General features: G+C 40.7%; 1 protein-coding gene across 1 annotated transcript in view; it reads right to left on the bottom strand.

Moving 5' to 3' along the window:
• Positions 1–9723, bottom strand: part of LOC110150926 (transmembrane serine protease 11F) — a 100600-nt gene extending 90877 nt beyond the window's left edge. The window contains exons 1-2 of the mRNA XM_070458016.1: positions 9624–9723; positions 6262–6376 (exon numbers count right to left, since the gene is read on the bottom strand). Coding sequence (XP_070314117.1) covers positions 6262–6376; positions 9624–9723 — 215 coding nt within the window. The remainder of the gene's footprint in view (positions 1–6261; positions 6377–9623) is intronic.
• Between the last annotated feature and the right edge of the window lie 8347 nt (positions 9724–18070).

Here is an 18070-nt window from a genome sequence, read left to right as displayed (position 1 = left end):
TGAGACCCCTTGGACAGTAACCCAAAAGCCTTCTCTAACCATAGGATTTCCCAAGCAAGAATAATGGAGTGGGTAGTCATTCCCTTCTCCAGGGGATGTTTCCAACCCAGGGATCAAATCTGCCTCTCCTGCATTGCAGGCAGTCTCCTGAATTGCAGATGGATTATTTACTGCTGAATCACCAGGGAAGCCTGTAGGTGTCTATATGTGGAGGTTACAAAAAGCTCACCTAGGATGAGGGCATCCATACAGGGAAGTGCCAGTGGGAGCAGGCTGGCTTAACTCTGGAGTCGTGCAGAGTATGTTCACATAGGAGCTCAGGAGCGGGAAGTAGTAGGTAGAAGTAGCAGAATGAGCAGGAGTCAGGTAATTGATTACTCAGTAATAGCTTGACTGACTTTATTTTTCTGGGCTCCAAAATCACTGCAGATGGTGATTGCAGCCATGAAATTAAAAGATGCTTACTCCTTGGAAGGAAAGTTATGACCACCTAGATAGCATATTGAAAAGCAGAGACATTACTTTGTCAACAAAGGTCTGTCTAGTCAAGGCTATGGTTTTTCCAGTGGTCATGTATGGATGTGAGAGTTGGACTGTGAAGAAAGCTGAGCACTGAAAAATTGATGCTTTTGAACTGTGGTGTTGGGAAGACTCTTGAGAATCCCTTGGACTGCAAGGAGATCCAACCAGTCTGTCCTAAAGGAAATCAGTCCTGAATATTCATTGGAAGGAATGATGCTGAAGTTGAAACTCCAATACTTTGGCCACCTGATGCGAAGAGCTGACTCATTTGAAAAGACCCTGATGCTGGGAAAGGTTGAGAGCAGGAGGAGAATGGGACAACAGAGGATGAGATGGTTGGATGGCATCACCAACTCAATGGACATGTGTTTAGGTGAACTCCGGGAGTTAGTGACGGATAGGGAGGCCTGGCGTGCTGCGGTTCATGGGGTCGCAAAGAGTCAGACAGGACTGAGTGACTGAACTGAACTGAAACAAGTAAATATACCAAGGACTAAAGGAGGAGCTAGTTTTTTCACAGAATGAGAAAGAAATTACAATATTAAAAGAAAGAAAGCTTGAGTGAACCTTGTAACTTTGGATTGAAATTAGAGATATTGTGATGAATTTAGTTTTCACTACAATGACAAAGAAATATAGATGTAAACATGTATATACATATACCTAGGTAGTTACTGATAAACATATCTTCTTTAGCTCTGTCCACTAAGAGAGCTTGGTAGAAACAATAACCCAATAGCAATGGTCACATATAGCATTCAAATCTTAGTTTCTAAATACCATTCTCCACTATGGTAACCAGAGATTTTAGAGGAACAACTGGATCACAAAAAGCACAGGATGAGCTTGGAACATTTTGTCCTGATAGAAATTATGGAAGTACTCAATTATGGGAACTTGTCAAAAAGACACTAAAGCCAGAGTAAAGGGGATCCCACTGTTCAAATCTATGATAATTGTTGCATCCAAATAAATGATATAGTAACAGATTATAATTCATTAACTAAAATAGGAAGCTACAAAGCAACACTTATAAATAACTAAATGTTACATTCATGTTTCTTTATTAGAAATAGTTTTGACTTACAGTGGGATATCCACAATGAATGTGAAATGAATGATGGGATTATATAAAAATCATCTCTCGGCAATCAAGTTAGTAATGAATGATTCAGGCAGAAAAAAATTGGATGAGAAATCCAGTAAGTGAAAGTTGATGAAGAATAGAATATTTGCATAGACTTGGCATATTTCCCACAAATTACCTACAATTTAAAAAATTATCACAGTGAAAAAGCCTTAAAGACACCTTCTTAGTTAATTGATGAAAATTAATGAGACCAGCAATGGGGCAAATCAAAATTGTGGTCCATTTGACAGGATATAAAAAATACACAACAACATCATTTCTGTGACATTTCTGCTAAAAAGGCAAAAACTCACCTGAAGAGAGTTTGTAGAAAAGATAACAAACAAAGTTAGAGAAAGTGATGGAATTTCAGCTGAGCTATTTCAAATCCTAAAAGATGATGCTGTTAAAGTGCTGCCCTCAATATGCCAGCAAATTTGGAAAACTCAGCAGTGGTCACAGGACTGGAAAAGGTCAGTTTTCACTCCAATCCCAAAGAAAGGCAATGCCAAAGAATGTTCAAACTACCACACAATTGCACTCATCTCAATGCTAGCAAAGTAATGCTCAGATTGCTCCAAGTGAGACTTCAACAGTACATGAACCAAGAACTTCCAGATGTTCAAGCTGGATTTGGAAAAGGAAGAGGAATCAGAAATCAAATTGCCAACATCCTTTGGATCATAGAAAAAGCAAGAGAGTTCCAGAAAAACATCTACTTCTGCTTCACTGACTATGCTAGAACCTTTGACTAAGTGGATCACAACAAACTGTGGAAAATTCTTCAAGAGATGGGAATACCAGACCACCTTACCTGCCTGCTGAGAAATCTGCATGCAGGTTAAGAAGCAACAGTTAGAACCAGACATAGAACAACAAACTGGTTCCAAATTGGGAAAGGAGTACAGCAAGGTTGTAGATTGTCACTCTGCTTATTTAACTTGTATGCAGAGTACATCACGCAAAATTTTGGGCTGGATGAAGCACAAACTGGAATCAAGATTGCTGGGAGAAATATGAATAACCTCAGAAATGCAGATGACACCACCCTTATGGCAGAAAGCAAAGAGGAACTAAAGAGCCTCCTGATGATGGTGAAAGAGAAGAGTGAAAAAGCTGGCTTAAAACTCAGCTTTCAAAAGGCTAAGATCATGGCATCTGGTCCCATCACTTCCTGGCAAATAGATGGGGAAACAATGAAATCAGTGACAGATTTTATTTTCTTGGGCTCCAAAATCACTGCAGATGGTAACTGCAGCCATGACATTAAAAGACACTTGTTTCTTGGAAGAAAGCAATGATCAACATAGACAGCAAACTGAAAAGCAGAGACATTACTTTGCCGGCAAAGGTCCATCTAGTCAAAGATACGGTTTTTCCAGTTGTCATGTATGGATGTGAGAGTTGGACTATAACGAAAGCTGAGCACTGAAGAATTGATGCTTTTGAACTGTGGTGTTGGAGAAGACTCTTGAGAGTCCCTTGAACTACAAGGAGATCAAACCAGTCAATCCTAAGGAAATCAGTCCTGAATATTCACTGGAAGGACTGATGCTGAAGCTGAAGCTTCAAAACTTTGGCCACCTGATGCAAAGAACTGACTCATTAGAAAAGACCCTGATGCTGGGAAAGATTGAAGGCAGGAGGAGAAGGTGATGACAAGATGAAATGATTGGATGGCATCATTGACTCGATGGACAGGAGTTTGGGTAGGCTCCGGGAGTTGGTGATGGACAGGGAGGCCTGGAGTGCTGCAGTTCATGGGATCACAAAGAGGCAGACACAACTCAGCAACTAAACTGAGCTGATAGTCTTCAAAAATATCAGAGTAATGAAAATCAAAGGAAGACTTAGGAACTCTTTTAGATTGAATGGATCTAAACCACAAAATATAGTGTGTGATTCTGGGTCCCTTGGATATAATGAGTATGGTTGGGATAATTAATGATACTTGAATAGAGTATTTGGATTGGGATGTAGTAATGTATTTATGTTAGCGTCCTAATTTTGATGATTTTGCTAAGTCACTTTGGTCATGTCCAGCTCTTTGAGACAGTATGAACCATAGCCTGCCTGGCCCCTCTGTCAGATTCTCCAGGCATGAATACTGGAGTGGGTTACTCCAGTAGGTTACTCCTTTGGGTTACTCCAAAGGAACTTCCCTACCATGTCTCCTACATCTCCTGCATTGCTAGGTGAGTTCTTTACCACTAACGCCACCTGGGAAGATTTTACTGTACTAGAACAATGCCCTTGTTTATAGGAAATACACAATGTAGCACCTATGTTGGAGTGATTAGACATGATGATTGCATGTTACAAATGGCACAGAGAAAATAAATTTCTTGTGATATTTTTGCAACTTTCTGTAATTTTGAAAATTTTTTTTAGAAATAGAAAAGAAAAAGAAAATCCCAATGAAGATTGCACCAGAAATAAAGCCACAGGCTTCACATTATTTTTTGTAACAGAAAAGAAGGAAAGATAATCATTTAAAGTTCAGGGAAAGAAATCCACGTGGCTGAGTTTGTTAAAATTGTATCTTTTTAAGTTAACTTTAAACAGCAGTTGGTACAATTTTGTGTCTATTAAATGCAATATTCTTGGATAATTCTGGTTATTCCCATACCAACAGATAAATATCTATTCCACATTTGAGTTATATAACTATATTAAATTCCTAGAACTTGTACCTGCAAGTTTGAAAATCTTGTTTCATTTTTGCTTATGTTCTTAAATATTGAATTTTCCATAGTTTAGTAATTTAGATTCTATAGCCTATAAAATAGATTCTAAAATGTTTGATAATTTGTCTAAATCAGATTAATTTTGTTTTTTTAAATTATATAAATATCCTGTTTAAGAAACAGTTTTTTTGTAAAAATGGCTGTCTCAAGACTTTTGAGTTAATGAAGAAAACGACTGACAATCAAGTGATATAATTATTATCATTATTTTATATTCATGTAAAATCAAAATTAATTAGAAGTCAGGAATTGGTCAAATGTTCACTGTTTCCTCTTTATTAATTCATATTTTCAATGCTTGCTTTGTTGGATCTGATCTTTTCTGCTGTTTGCTTTTTCTGCATTCATGATTAAATGATTTGGATGAATTTCTAATTGAGAAAAAGTGAGTCTCTCAGTCTTGTCTGACTCTTTGCAACCCAATGGACTATACAGTCCAAGGAATTCTCCAGACCAGAATACTGGAGTGGGCAGCTTTTCTCTTCTTCAGGGTATATTCCCAATCAAGGGATCAAACTTAGATCTCCTGCACTGCAGGCAGATTTTTCACCAGCTGAGCCACCAGGTAAGCCCAAGAATACTGAAGTGGGTAGCCTATCCCTTCTCTGGCAGATCTTCCTGACCCAGGAATCGGACCAGGATCTCCTGAATTGCAAATGGATTCTTTACCAGCTGAGCTACCAAGGAAGTCCTCTCCTGGAGAAATGATGCTTGTGAAATGTTAAGTTTATGTGGATTTGTTCATCATTGCCCTTGATTTCTTTTAATATGGTGTGTGGTCTCCATAACTGGGAGATATGTTATAAGTATGATTGAACAGAGATGGCAGGTGGGAGGAGAGATTCAGCTCTGGGTAATTTCTCCATTCTCCTTTTTTCTATTTTAGGAGATGTATTGAGATCAACATTTACTCACTACACTCAGATATGCAAAGAAATATGGTTAATTTTCTTTTTCTGTCAAAGATGCCATCTTTCTCCTGGCACTTCTTTACTCTGGGAAGTGTGCAGCAGGACTGAGATACCTATGTTTTGCATTTAAATTCTTTCAACTTTTTACTCCCTAACTGGAATAGATTAGTTTCTTGAATTCAAAATTACACTTTCTATTAGGTTGGTTTAAAGATTGTTCTTCAGGTAAATGTCCATTTTTACTGTATTTTTCTCTTGGTTTCTTACTCCTCCTCTGGTCCTCTCCAAGTATATTGATATATGAATAGATAGTGCTTGTGACTAAGGCAGCTGAGCAGTGGAGACCTCGGAATTCATGGGGTATTCTCTTGATCCTTGCTCCTTTCTGATCCCGTCCATAGTTAATACTGAGGCTTTCTTGCCCAGCTCCTCTTCGGGATAGCATGACAGCACCCAGCAATGTAGTCTGATCCTGGCCGATTGCTCCTAGTCTCCAACTCCCTTCCTTCTGTGACAAGTTTGGGTCCAGGTCTCCGCACCTTCACACTTCATCACTGAAGTACATGGGAATAGCCTTTTTCCTTGTATGCAGAGTAGGCCTTGAAGAATAAGCCTCAGGTTTATCTATATACTTACATTTCTCTCTCAAATGTGCAACATCTCTCCTTTATCAAGCTCAGTAAGACCACACACAGGACTTTTCCTAGAACTTCATAGCTTTCCCTAGCTATCACAGTTCCAGCATTTCTGGACTTACCCATTTCTATTTTTACTTGCTTCTCCACTCATCTTGGAGTTCTATGTCAAGAGGAAACAGGAGAACATGTGTATCTAACCACTCTTCCCAGTGCTGTTTCTCCATACACATCCCCCACCCTCACCCCCACACACAGTTTACCCAGGTAGAAAGAATGGAGTGACCACTTCCTCCTTTGCACCAATGTAGACTCACCTTGCTTCATAACTTCCTTTCCCGAGGAAATAATCCTCAAAGTTTGGTTTAAAGAAGAAAGAAATATTCTCTATATGATGTGGAAGGAATTTAATGATCTTACCCAGGACTGGATCTAAAAGTAATTGGAACTAAAAGATTTGAAAAATATTTTTATTCCTTGAAAAGCTTGGCTTTCAAAATTATTGTTTTCTCTCAACTAAAGACAAACCCCACTTTGGATTTTAAAAAGTGCATCTTTCTCTTACAAAATTTTCATTGTAAAAATACCAACTCCAAAGATAGAGAGTTGTTCTTCTACAAAAATGTGCCAAACAAAAAAGTACTGTAACATAATTTATTAAATATTGACTTATTATATGTAGTTTATTATCCTTCACATCCCACAATACTGTGTTTTTTATAGTAGCTGAATTGAATTTTCTAAAGAATAATACTATTTTCTACTTTCCATAAAGCATGGAAACCACTAAATTTTCTAGCCACTTGTTTTGTTTTCATTGTTTTTGCTGGCCACATCCCATGTAGACCCTCAGCTGGATTTTTTTTTTTTTTTACCTCCTTGAGTCTAGGCTTCCACGTTTAAGTGTAATTATTTACCCTTTGACACAACATTGTAGTCATAGGGAATTACAATCAAGAAATTTACTGGAAGTAGAGTGCTCTTGTATAAAGAGCTTGCTTCTGAAACACTCAGGATTTTTTCTTGAATCATAAAATTTCATTTGCTTTTATGTCTTAAAAGCACTAATGTACATTATTAGATTCATAAAATATGTCTACACTCAAAAATTGTACACATAGACTGTCATTAAATAATTATTGTATGAGACAGCTGTCACAAAATGAATCTATTTGATTTACACCTTAGGCTACAGCAAATAGCTGGATGAGAAAACAAAACAAGACTGACACTTATAATACCTTTGATTTTTTTTCCTAATTGTATTGTACATAACACTGGAAGATTCTTCTTTTGCAATGAAACTACATATGGCCTATAGCCATTTGGAATAGTTAAAGGACACATCATTGTTTCTCTCCTTTTCTCATACACCAATTATATTGAATAAATTCAAATCACTAGAACAGTTAAAATTCACAGATGCAATGGTAGCTCCATTTACATAAAAATATATTAACAACTTTTAACCTTAAATTTCTGATTAGGAAACTATAACAATAAAGATAAAATTTATTTATTAAGTTTCTATCATGTGTCATGGGCTTTGTTATATCATTTCTAATCTATACAAGAACACTTTGAAGTGTGTTACTATCTTATTAGTAAAAGGTGAAGAAATCAATGCTCAGAGAGGCTAATAAACTCAAAGCCACACAGATAGTAAGTGGCAGAATCAAGATTTTAACATATAAATGATTGCTTTTTCCATTGTGCTATGTCAGCTATTACTTTGAAGAGACATCTTCAAAGATAGCTGTTGGTCTCATCTGTACTAAAGTTTTCTATAGGCTCCCTTTCCAAAATTTAAGCAAGGGCTGCAAAGAGGTGGTTTTCACAAACTGCTAATCTCTCCCACCCCTGCCTCTGCTTCCACAGATGTAAGAACTGTCAAATCCCAGACAGTAATTAGGGCGACTTACAAGTTCTATCTGGTGACTTCCTAATGGAAATGGTTGACTCATGCCAGATATTTTTTGAAGGACAGTTCTTGAAAATCCAAATGACTCTTTTGTCTAAGAAGAGGGAACGCCACAGAAAGATGGGATTGAGAAGAAGAAAGTGAAGAAATCCAAATGGCAAAGATCTGTTGACCAGTTTAAAAGGAAATACAATCAAGACAAATAGTTCGGAGAGTGGGGGTAAGTCACAAATCACAATCTTAATTAACCAATTGTCTGAGCCTTCAGCTGAAGGCTTGGAAAAAAAAAAAAAGATGAAAATGATAAGTGAAGAAGAAAGCAGCAAAGGAATAGAGAATTCAGCTCAGAGCTCATTAAGCTCTGAAAGAAAAGTTGTTGTTTTGTCTTTAGTTTTTGGTCAGTATAAAACAACTGATACCAGAGCATATATGCCCAAGGGCTCTGTGATTCAACAAAGCATGGGAAAGACCATGACTCACAACGTAATGAAAAACACCTCACAGATTCAGGGGACAAGAAAAACAGGCTCTGTTACTCTGATTCAAACTACTTTACTTCCTTAATGTGACATTTTCATGCTGTTTCCTTCACTCCCTTAAAAAAATACTAAAGACTACAAGAATGGAGATGGTAGGTCATTATGATGAAGAGAGGAGGAGATGGCGAGGTGGTAGAGAAGGAGAGAAATGTTCCTGAGTGTGTGGCTTTGTGTGTGTTTGTGTGTATGGTAGAACAAGAACTCAGGGCTGGAAGAGGAGCAAAAATTATATGTTTGAATCCTGAAGCATTTTGTTTTGTTTTTGTGAGTAATAAAGAGCTACCAACTCTGATCAAAAGATTTGAAAAAAAAAAAAAATCACCCCATTGGTTATATTTAGATCTGGTTAGAAAAAGGTGGAGGGGAATCAGCATTAATCTATCAATGGGGCCTAAGAAGTTAAATTGCCAGATAAAATACAGGGTGCCTGGTTAAATTTGAAATTCACATAAACAATAAATAACTTTTTAGTGTAAGTATATTTTATGCAATATTTAACATCTTCCCACATTTCACAACTGCACTGCCCAGGTCTGAAACCCAGCTAAGCCATTTATTTGCAAGGATAAGCAATATTTGAAAATATATTTATACTAAATGTTGTTTACTGAAATTCAAATTGAACAGAGGGTGACTGATCTGTGAATATACTTCTCTGGGGGTGTATTGTTGTGTAATAAGACATTACCATATAGAAAGAGTGCTACTGCTCTAACAGAATAAGCCATCAGCAGTTTCTATGATCAACTAGTTGAAAAAGGATTGAGTTTTTCTATATGTCACAACATTACAACCAAGAATTTAACTTTTGGATTAGATATATTTTGGTTTAATCTCTATTTCTGTAGTTTTCTAGCTGTATAAATTTGGGCAGGTGACTTTTCAAACCTTAGTTTTCTAATTTTTTAGTAAAGCTACTAAGAATCCCTATCCTACTAATTGCTTCACGAGAGCACAATTTTTATAGTCTTGAAGGACATCTCCCACCAGAAAGGCTTCCACTTGGTTTAATGTTCTATTAAGCCATCTGAGAATTCTTAGTAACTTTACCTGTGGACATATGCGTGAGGGAGGCAACACACTGGGTAACAGTGAGCAAATATGATTATGATTATGATCATGATCAAACATAGTGCCACAACTGTAGACTCAAGTCCCAAAGCACGAAGGGCAGTGTAGGTGACAATTGGGTCATATTCTCTGGAATGTATGTGCATACCTGAGCAGGCTGCCAGAATAGGACCTGGCAATAGGTTCAGATTGGTAGTGGAAATTGTGGCAGCAGAAATAGAGGTAGCTGTAGTGTTGGCAGTGACCATGGTCCAGGAAAGGTCCCCACATGGACACAGGGATGAGACAGATGGTAGAAGACCCTTCTAGCCCATCCTTCTATTCTAGAGCTTTCCCTGCAAAGTCTGCACAAATATTAGCTCTCTCTCCTGAGCTTTGTTAGAAGGAGTGCAAGCATTCAAAATGTCTGATGAAACATTAAAATTCCATTATGTAAATTTGAATTTAAAATGGATTTCAGACTTATTCAGAACTGATTTCTATGAATAGTTAAGTATTTTTAGAAAAAGAGTTATGCGAGAATCATCAGCTCTAGAAGTCCTGAAACTTATATTTTTAAATAATTTATTAGAAATTTACCCAAATGTCAGTTCCTATAGAATACTCTTAAGGAAATTCCCTGGTAGTTCAGTGGTTAGGACTCTATGTTTCTACTGCAGAGAGGCTGGTTTCAATCCCTGGTCAGGAAACTAGGATCCCACAAGCCACGTGGTGCAACCAAAAGCAATAAATAAAACAAAATAAAATACTTTTAAGAGGTCCAGTTGCAGTTACACCAGTGAAAAGAAGTTTCTCAAAATTAAAAATTCTCAAAATTTTTAAGACCCAAATTATCCATGAGGTAATGAATTAAATTTAGAGATATTTAGTTTAAAATAGATACAAATTGTTACACAGGGAAATATTTATAGATATGTATATATACACTGGACATACATACATATATATATGTATATACATATATGGACTGTGTATTGCTATTCTTGTACATACGTACATATAGTGTATAACAAATATATGAATACATACATATATTAACTATGTGTGTATATAAGTAGGCATATTTCCTCCCTCTTTCAGCCGAGAGGATTTAGAAGCAAGGAAACCCAGTAGCTACAAACAAACTTAGCTCCCAGATCTTGAGTTCTAATACTATTCTTCAATAAAAGACATTAGGACTCCATGAAGAAGTGGACAGGAAATACATAAGATGAGCCCATAGTACCTTTTACCTCCAGAAAGAAAGTGGTAAAAAACAAACAAACAAACCAAATGACAGTGATATAGCAACTGGTTGGACATAGGAGGCAAGTAAAAGAGCTCTGAAGGTTAACTTTGGACCAATTTGAGCAACGAAGTGTTTGATTGTAACTCAAGTGCAAAATATATATCCTTGAGTATATATCAATATAAGTAAATGCTTGAAAAAAATAAGTGAGGGAGAAGAGACCAATCTCTTAGGTTGAAGAATTCCAAATAATTTATGCAGTTACTCCATTCTCAAGGAAGTGGAATACAACTCTCCACTCCCTAAGGGTGGTCTGCAAATAGTGGCTTCCTTCCAGGGAGCACCGTGCAGGAAGGGGAGGAGGAAGAGTAACTTTACAGTGGAGAAACCACAGGAACATTGCCTCAGTCAGATGAACGAGGTCAACATCGACAGCAATAAATCATGTTAACAGAACATAATGATGCAATGACAGGGACATTTTACCTCTGTGGTCTTCCTCCCTCAAACCTGTGACCCCAGTCTAATCATGAGAAGCATGAGAAATACCATGGTTTTATCATATTTCTCACGAGAAATATCCCTATTTAAGGGACAGTCTACAAAATACCTGACCAATCCTCTTCAAAATTATCAAGGTCATCAAAATAAGTTTGAGAAACCGTCACAGACAAAATGATCATAAGGAGACATAATAACTAAATATTGATATAATATGATAGCTGGGAAGGGCTCCAAGAACAGAAAAGGACATTAGGAAAAAAACTGAAGAAATATGAGTAAAGAATGGGTTTTATTTTAATAATATTGGTTCAATAATAACAAATGTACCATATTAATGTTAGATACTAACAATAAAGAGAACTTTCTGGGGACATATGAACACTGCACTTTTCTGTAAACCTAAAACTATCTAAAACTATGTTTATTTAAAATAAAGTTTTAACTAAAATGTTTACATTTAAAAAAAGAAAAAATAATGTGGTCTTGCCAAGAGTTATTGATATAAAATTTTAAAATGCCAATTGAAAGCAAGGTTGATAAAAGTATAAATTTTCTTAAGTTAACAAATAAATTTCCATAAAAGCCCCAAAGTTTTATGATAAACTAAGATATGATATATAGTGTTGCTATTTATTGTGACAGCAATAATTGTATTTTTATAATTTATTAGTTTTTAATGTTACTCATGCACCATCAATAAATAATAAAATCTTTTTAGAGGGAAAAGCTTAAAGTGCCTCAAATTTTCGCATTTCACTGTTGCTGCTGCTGCTGCTAAGTCGCTTCAGTCGTGTCCGAGTCTGTGCGACCCATAGACGGCAGCCCACCAGGCTCTGCCCTCCCTGGGATTCTCCAGGCAAGAACACTGAAGTGGGTTGCCAGTTCCTTCTCCATTGCATTTCACTAGGCCCTACAGATTATATAGCTGATTTACATAATTTCTATATCACAGGACTACTAGGAAGTTAAATGAGATTATTTATGTTAAGCACTTAGGTACCACCTGCTACATAAGAAGTGCTCGATAAACAGTTAAGTATAGTTATTGAGGAGTTGTCTTCAGTGCCCAGATGTTAATACACGAGAACAATCATTCTTCAGACAATGTTTGCAACACCTCAGTTGGATTTTAACTAATTCAATGCAAAATCACTTTTAGATCCAACAAATTGGTGTTACACAGATGGTGAGAGATACTGGTAAGTATATTTGCATGTAAAATGAAATATTGGAGAGGAAAAAATGTGATGAAATAAAGTTCAGGAAGAGTTTCCGATTTAAACAAGATTTGAGGATTTCCTGTTGCTGTAATGAGCGTTTTTTTTTTTCTTTTGTTTTCTTTAACCGTCACATTGCTGTGAAGTGTAAGAACAAAGCAGGAAACCAAGCTGAGATCTGGGAAGCTGAGGAAGCTGCTTAATCCACAATATGAGTAATAGAATTGGGACTGGAATCAGGCTTTTCTTATTTCAGTGTACTTTTCATTACCCCAAAAGGCCTCACATTTCCCACGGTGTAGTTGCTATTTTCTCCCTTTTATTTTTCTTGAGATACAGTTGATTTACAATGTTCTTTAAGTTTCAGGTGTACAACATAGTGATTCACAACTTTTATTTATTTATTTTTAACAGCTTTTAAAGGTTATGCTCGATTTATAGTTTTTATAAAATGTTAGCTATATTCCCTGTGGTTTACAATATGTCTTTGTAGTTCATTTATTTTCTACATAGTGACATGTACCTCTCAAACTCCTATCCTGCCCCTCGCCTCTCCCTTCTCCTCACTGGTAACCACTAGTTTTTTCTCTATATCTGTGTCTGTTTCTTTCCTGATATATTCCTGTTATGCCCGATGTCCGAATCCCCGAGCGGGAAGAGAGAAAGCTACCAAGAGACAATGCAAAACGCAAGAAGGAAGTTTATTGCTAGCTCGAGCTAGGGCCCCCGCTGTGTCCAACGCAGTGGAGCACAGGCTGAGAGCCCCGAGCCCGGTTTTCTACCCATATTTATAGAACATCCAATTTCAAACATAAGCAGGGGTCATTTAGCGAAGCGGATTGGTTACATGTTCGCGGGGGTCTTTTCATTGGTCAGACATTCGCGCGCGCGGGATCTTTCCGTAACAAGTTCCGATTGGCTGTATCTGGGTGGCCTGATAGTCTCTGACTGGTTGTGTCTTGGTGACCTGATAGTCGCCTTAGTTGCCAGGGTGAGGGCCTGGTCTTCCTGCTTCTGCCTCCTATCATGGCGTTATGTTTACTCTTTCTACATTCCGTTTGTTCTCCCTACATTCCCCCCTGTCTTTTGATTATGGGGAGGAATCTTCCTCTTCTTTATTTCGACCTATCGGCCGGTATTGTTGTCTTAGCACCATAATCTGGATAGTATTTAGCTGTGTCCTGATAAAGGTGATTAGTCTATTTAAAATGCAAGGCCCAATTGTAAGTATTAGTATTAACAGTAAAAGTGGGCCCAGGAGGGTTGAGACCAGAGTGGTTAGCCAGGGTGACCAGGATCCAAACCATTCCCACCATCCCCGTTGGGCTTCCCGTTCCCTTTTGCGTTGCGCTAGTCCCTCTCTCACTTTCGCCATTGAATCCCTCACCACACCTGTATGGTCTGCATAGAAACAGCATTCTTCTCCAAGAGCTGCGCAGACCCCACCTTGCTGGAGAAAGACTAAGTCTAATCCCCTCCTATTTTGCAATACTACTTCAGACAAGGAGGTTAGAGACTTTTCTAGGTGGCTGATTGATTCTTCTATGCGAGTCAGGTCCTCATCTATGGCTGTTCGGAGAGAGGACAGCTCCTTGGTTTGTAGAGACAGTGAAGCTATTCCTGTTCCTGCTCCTGTCAACCCGAGGCTGAATAAAGCAGCCATGGTGATTACACTAAGTGGCTCTCTCTTTTTTCTACGTACTCCTCGGTCCCAATGTGAGTACATAACCTCTTCAGAATGGTATAGAATCTTTGGCATTATAGCAACCAGGACACAAAATTCTTGACTCTGGTTAAAAACCTTCACATTCAAACATGGGGTCAACCCCGTATGTGAACAAATCCACCATCCCCCGACCCCTGGCACAATCCAGTCCTTTCCTTGAAGGCTTAGATTACCTTCAGTCTGAGCACAAAGGGAAGTCTTGTCCCGTGGTACTGTGCCTAGGCAAAGTCCTTGTCCCCATACCTCCTTCATCGTGAGACCAACATTACGTTCCTCCCATCGACATTGGGGTGGGTTCTGGCCTGAAGATAAGTCATAGGAGACGTTGAGGCCTATGGCCTCATAGTAAGGGGGGCGAGGATCATAACACAGCCAGCAGGATTGGGTTGCATTAGGGTCAGTATTATTTAAAGTTGCAAAGGCTGCATTTACTAAAGCCCATAGAGGATCTGGGGGGGGCGGACTAACAGTTGTGGGTGTTCCCTGCGAACCAGGTTTAGAGGGGCCAGGCTCTGAGGTCCTTCTGGCCTCTGGGCTGGGCCTGCGCGAGGACGGAGGTTTTGGAGCTATCACCTGGTTTGGTCCCAGAGCTACTTTGGGGGCCAAATAGAGTGGTCCTAGTTTTAATTTAAGCTCAAACCGAACTCCAGTGTCATATCCGTTCTTGTAAAGACGGAGGCCCCAGCCACGGCCAAAATCCCATCTGGTAAATCTTTTTCCTTCATCTGTGAACTCAATCTGTAATGGGAAACATTGTCCTGGTTTGGGCATTGTCTGCCAGTTACGGTGGTTGGGATCTGACTTTACGCTAATAAGGTCCCTATTAGAATCCCCTCGGAGCCAGTCTACGGTCCCGGTGGTTTCACATCCCCAGGCGGCGCAATAAAAAGAATCAACTCCCCCACATTTATTAATTTGGCTCCGATCTCTACCATCCCCCGGGCAAACATACACAGGTACCTTATTCCATCCATGAGTGAACAAGCCAAAAGTGCCATGGGCAAAGAAGTCACTTAGCTGGTGGGGACCAAAGCCATTGCTGTCAGCTGCCAGGACGCATAAGTCGAAAGTCAAAACGGGCCACCACGTTCCCCGAGGGGCCACATTCGAGCTTGAGTTGATCAGTTTTCCGGTTTCTGGATTGTAGACCACCCAAGTCATATTGACAGGATGATGGGGATCGTCCATGTGGCCATGAGAAGTCATCCCTGGATTGACGATGGCTGCCATCAGCAAGAGGACTAGGAGGCTTCCCGGCGGGTGAGCTTCAATTTCAAAGGATCCGACGGATGAACATTCGCCTTCCATTCTGTCTGTGCCTTATTTCGTTCCTCTGGCGTGGCTTGCCGCACGTGGTTGCAGTGAACCCAGGGTCCAATCCCGTCAACCTTAACAGCGGTAGGGGTGGTTAGGAGAACAACATAAGGACCTTTCCATCTAGGTTCTAATACTCTAGATTGGTGTCGTTTTACCCAAACCCAATCACCCGGGCTAATATTATGTGTGGGGAGGGCCTTCTTATTTTGGTCCTCGTATACCTCCCGGATCAACTTCCAAACACGGTTATGCACCTTGCTTAATGCCATTATTGTTTGCCGGAATTGTCCCAGAGCAGGGGGTGGCAGGCACTTTCCTTCAAAAATAGGATACACAGGAGGGGGTCTTCCATACAAAATTTCAAAGGGGGTAAGGTTCAGCTTATATGGGGTGTTACGCGCCCGGAAGAGTGCGAAGGGAAGGAGGGTCACCCAGTCCCCGCCAGTCTCTATTGCCAATTTTGTCAGTGTTTCTTTTAGGGTCCGATTCATTCTCTCAACTTGTCCTGAGCTCTGGGGATTATATTCGCAATGTAACTTCCATTTCGTCCCCAGAGCTCGGGCCAGCCCTTGTACAATCTGGCTCACAAAGGCAGGTCCGTTATCAGAGCCCATAGTCACTGGCAGCCCGTACCTAGGCACTATTTCCTCTAAGATCTTCTTAGCAACCACTATGGCTGTCTCTCCCTTAGTGGGGAAAGCTTCCACCCACCCCGAGAAGGTATCTACCAGAACCAACAGATAGCGATACCCATACTTCCCTGGCCTTACCTCAGTAAAGTCTATCTCCCAGTGTTGCCCGGGCCCCTCCCCCCGGTACCTCACTCCTGAGTGTTGCTTCTTCTCTGTTCTCATTAACTGGCACGCTTTACAGGCTTGAATTATCTCTCGTACAGTTGCCTTTTGTCGGGGGAACCTCAGGCGGGCCGTCTGGAGAAGTGTCAAAGTCTTTTTCTCTCCCAAATGTGTGGTTGCGTGTAGGTGTTCACACAAATGACGACCCAGGGTGGCAGGCAATATCAGGTTGCTGTCTTGGTCCCGGTACCATCCATCTTTCTCATCCTTCCGGCGGCTGCTTCAAAACCCCTTCGATGGCGTGGGGGGTGAAGACCGAGAGTTGCTGCCCATACGTCAACTTGTCGGCGTCGCGGACGAGGAGGGCAGTGGCTGCAATGATACGAAGGCAAGGGGGCCACCCAGCGGCCACTGGATCTAATCGCTTCGACAGGTATGCTACTGGCCGTTTCCATGGTCCCCATTGCTGCGTCAAGACCCCCTTTCCTATTCCTTGCTTCTCGTCTATAAACAGTTGGAATGGCTTGTCTGGGTTAGGCAGGGCAAGAGCTGGGGCTTCTAGTAGGGCTCGTCTGAGTGTTTGGAAAGCCTGTTTCATGGGCTCAGTCCAGGTCCAGTTTGGAGTCTCTCTGCTCCCTTCATATAACGGCCGAGCCTTCTCTGCAAACCCCATGATCCACAGTCTACAATATCCAACAGTCCCCAGAAACTCCCTCACCTGGCGGGGGGTCTTGGGCTCTGGTATCTGTAGTATTGTTTCCTTCATGGCCTGGGTTAGCCATCGTTGCCCCTGCCTGATCTTATACCCCAAATAGGTGACCTCTTGCCGGGCTATTTGTGCCTTCTTTGCGCTAGCGCGATACCCCAAGGTGCCTAGGGTTTGTAAGAGGTCACCGGTGGCACAGCTGCATGCCTCCTCCGTGGTTCCAGCCAACATAAGGTCATCTACATATTGTAGCAGAATGACCTCTGGGTGGCGAGTCCGATATTCATAGAGGTCCTCACTCAGAGCCTCATTAAACAAGGTAGGGGAGTTCTTGAACCCCTGTGGGAGGCGGGTCCAAGTTAACTGTACTACCGGTTGGCCCTCCCCCTCGGTCCACTCAAAGGCAAATATCTCCTGGCTCTGGGCCGCCAGGGGTAGGCTGAAAAAGGCATCTTTCAAGTCCAGCACAGTGTACCAAGTGTACTCAGGCAGCAGACTGCTCAGGAGGGTATATGGGTTAGGGACAGTGGGGTGGATGTCACTCACCCGCTTGTTGACTTCTCGCAGGTCCTGGACAGGTCTGTAATCTGTCCCCCCTGGCTTCTTCACCGGCAGTAAGGGGGTGTTCCAAGGGGATTGGCACCGCCTGAGAATTCCGGCATCCATGAGCCGTCGAATGTGGGGAGTGATCCCCCGCCGAGCCTCCTGGCTCATAGGGTACTGTTTCACCCTCACAGGAACTGCCTCTGACTTGAGCTCGATGACGATCGGATGTCTCTGTTTGGCCAGTCCCATTCCTGCCGTTTCTGCCCAGGCCAAGGGGTATTTATGGACCCACGGTTGTACTTCTGGTGCTATGACCTCTGAGGGCTTAGGCACAAAAAGTCTGTATTCATCCCTTAAGGCTAGAGATAAGACATGTATCGGCTGTCCAAGTCCATCTGTGACTGAGATTCCCCCAGGGTCAAAATGGATCTGAGCATTAACTTTAGTCAACAAGTCTCTTCCAAGTAGAGGGGCTGGGCATTCTGGTATCACCAAAAACGAATGGGACACCTGATGGGTCCCCAGATTTACTTTTCGTTCTGTGGTCCAACAATATC

This window comes from Odocoileus virginianus, chromosome 29, assembly GCF_023699985.2.
Source record: "Odocoileus virginianus isolate 20LAN1187 ecotype Illinois chromosome 29, Ovbor_1.2, whole genome shotgun sequence".
Classification (NCBI taxonomy): domain Eukaryota; kingdom Metazoa; phylum Chordata; class Mammalia; order Artiodactyla; family Cervidae; genus Odocoileus; species Odocoileus virginianus.
Note: the sequence above shows the minus strand (reverse complement) of the source record. Positions and strands in the feature narration are given on the sequence as shown.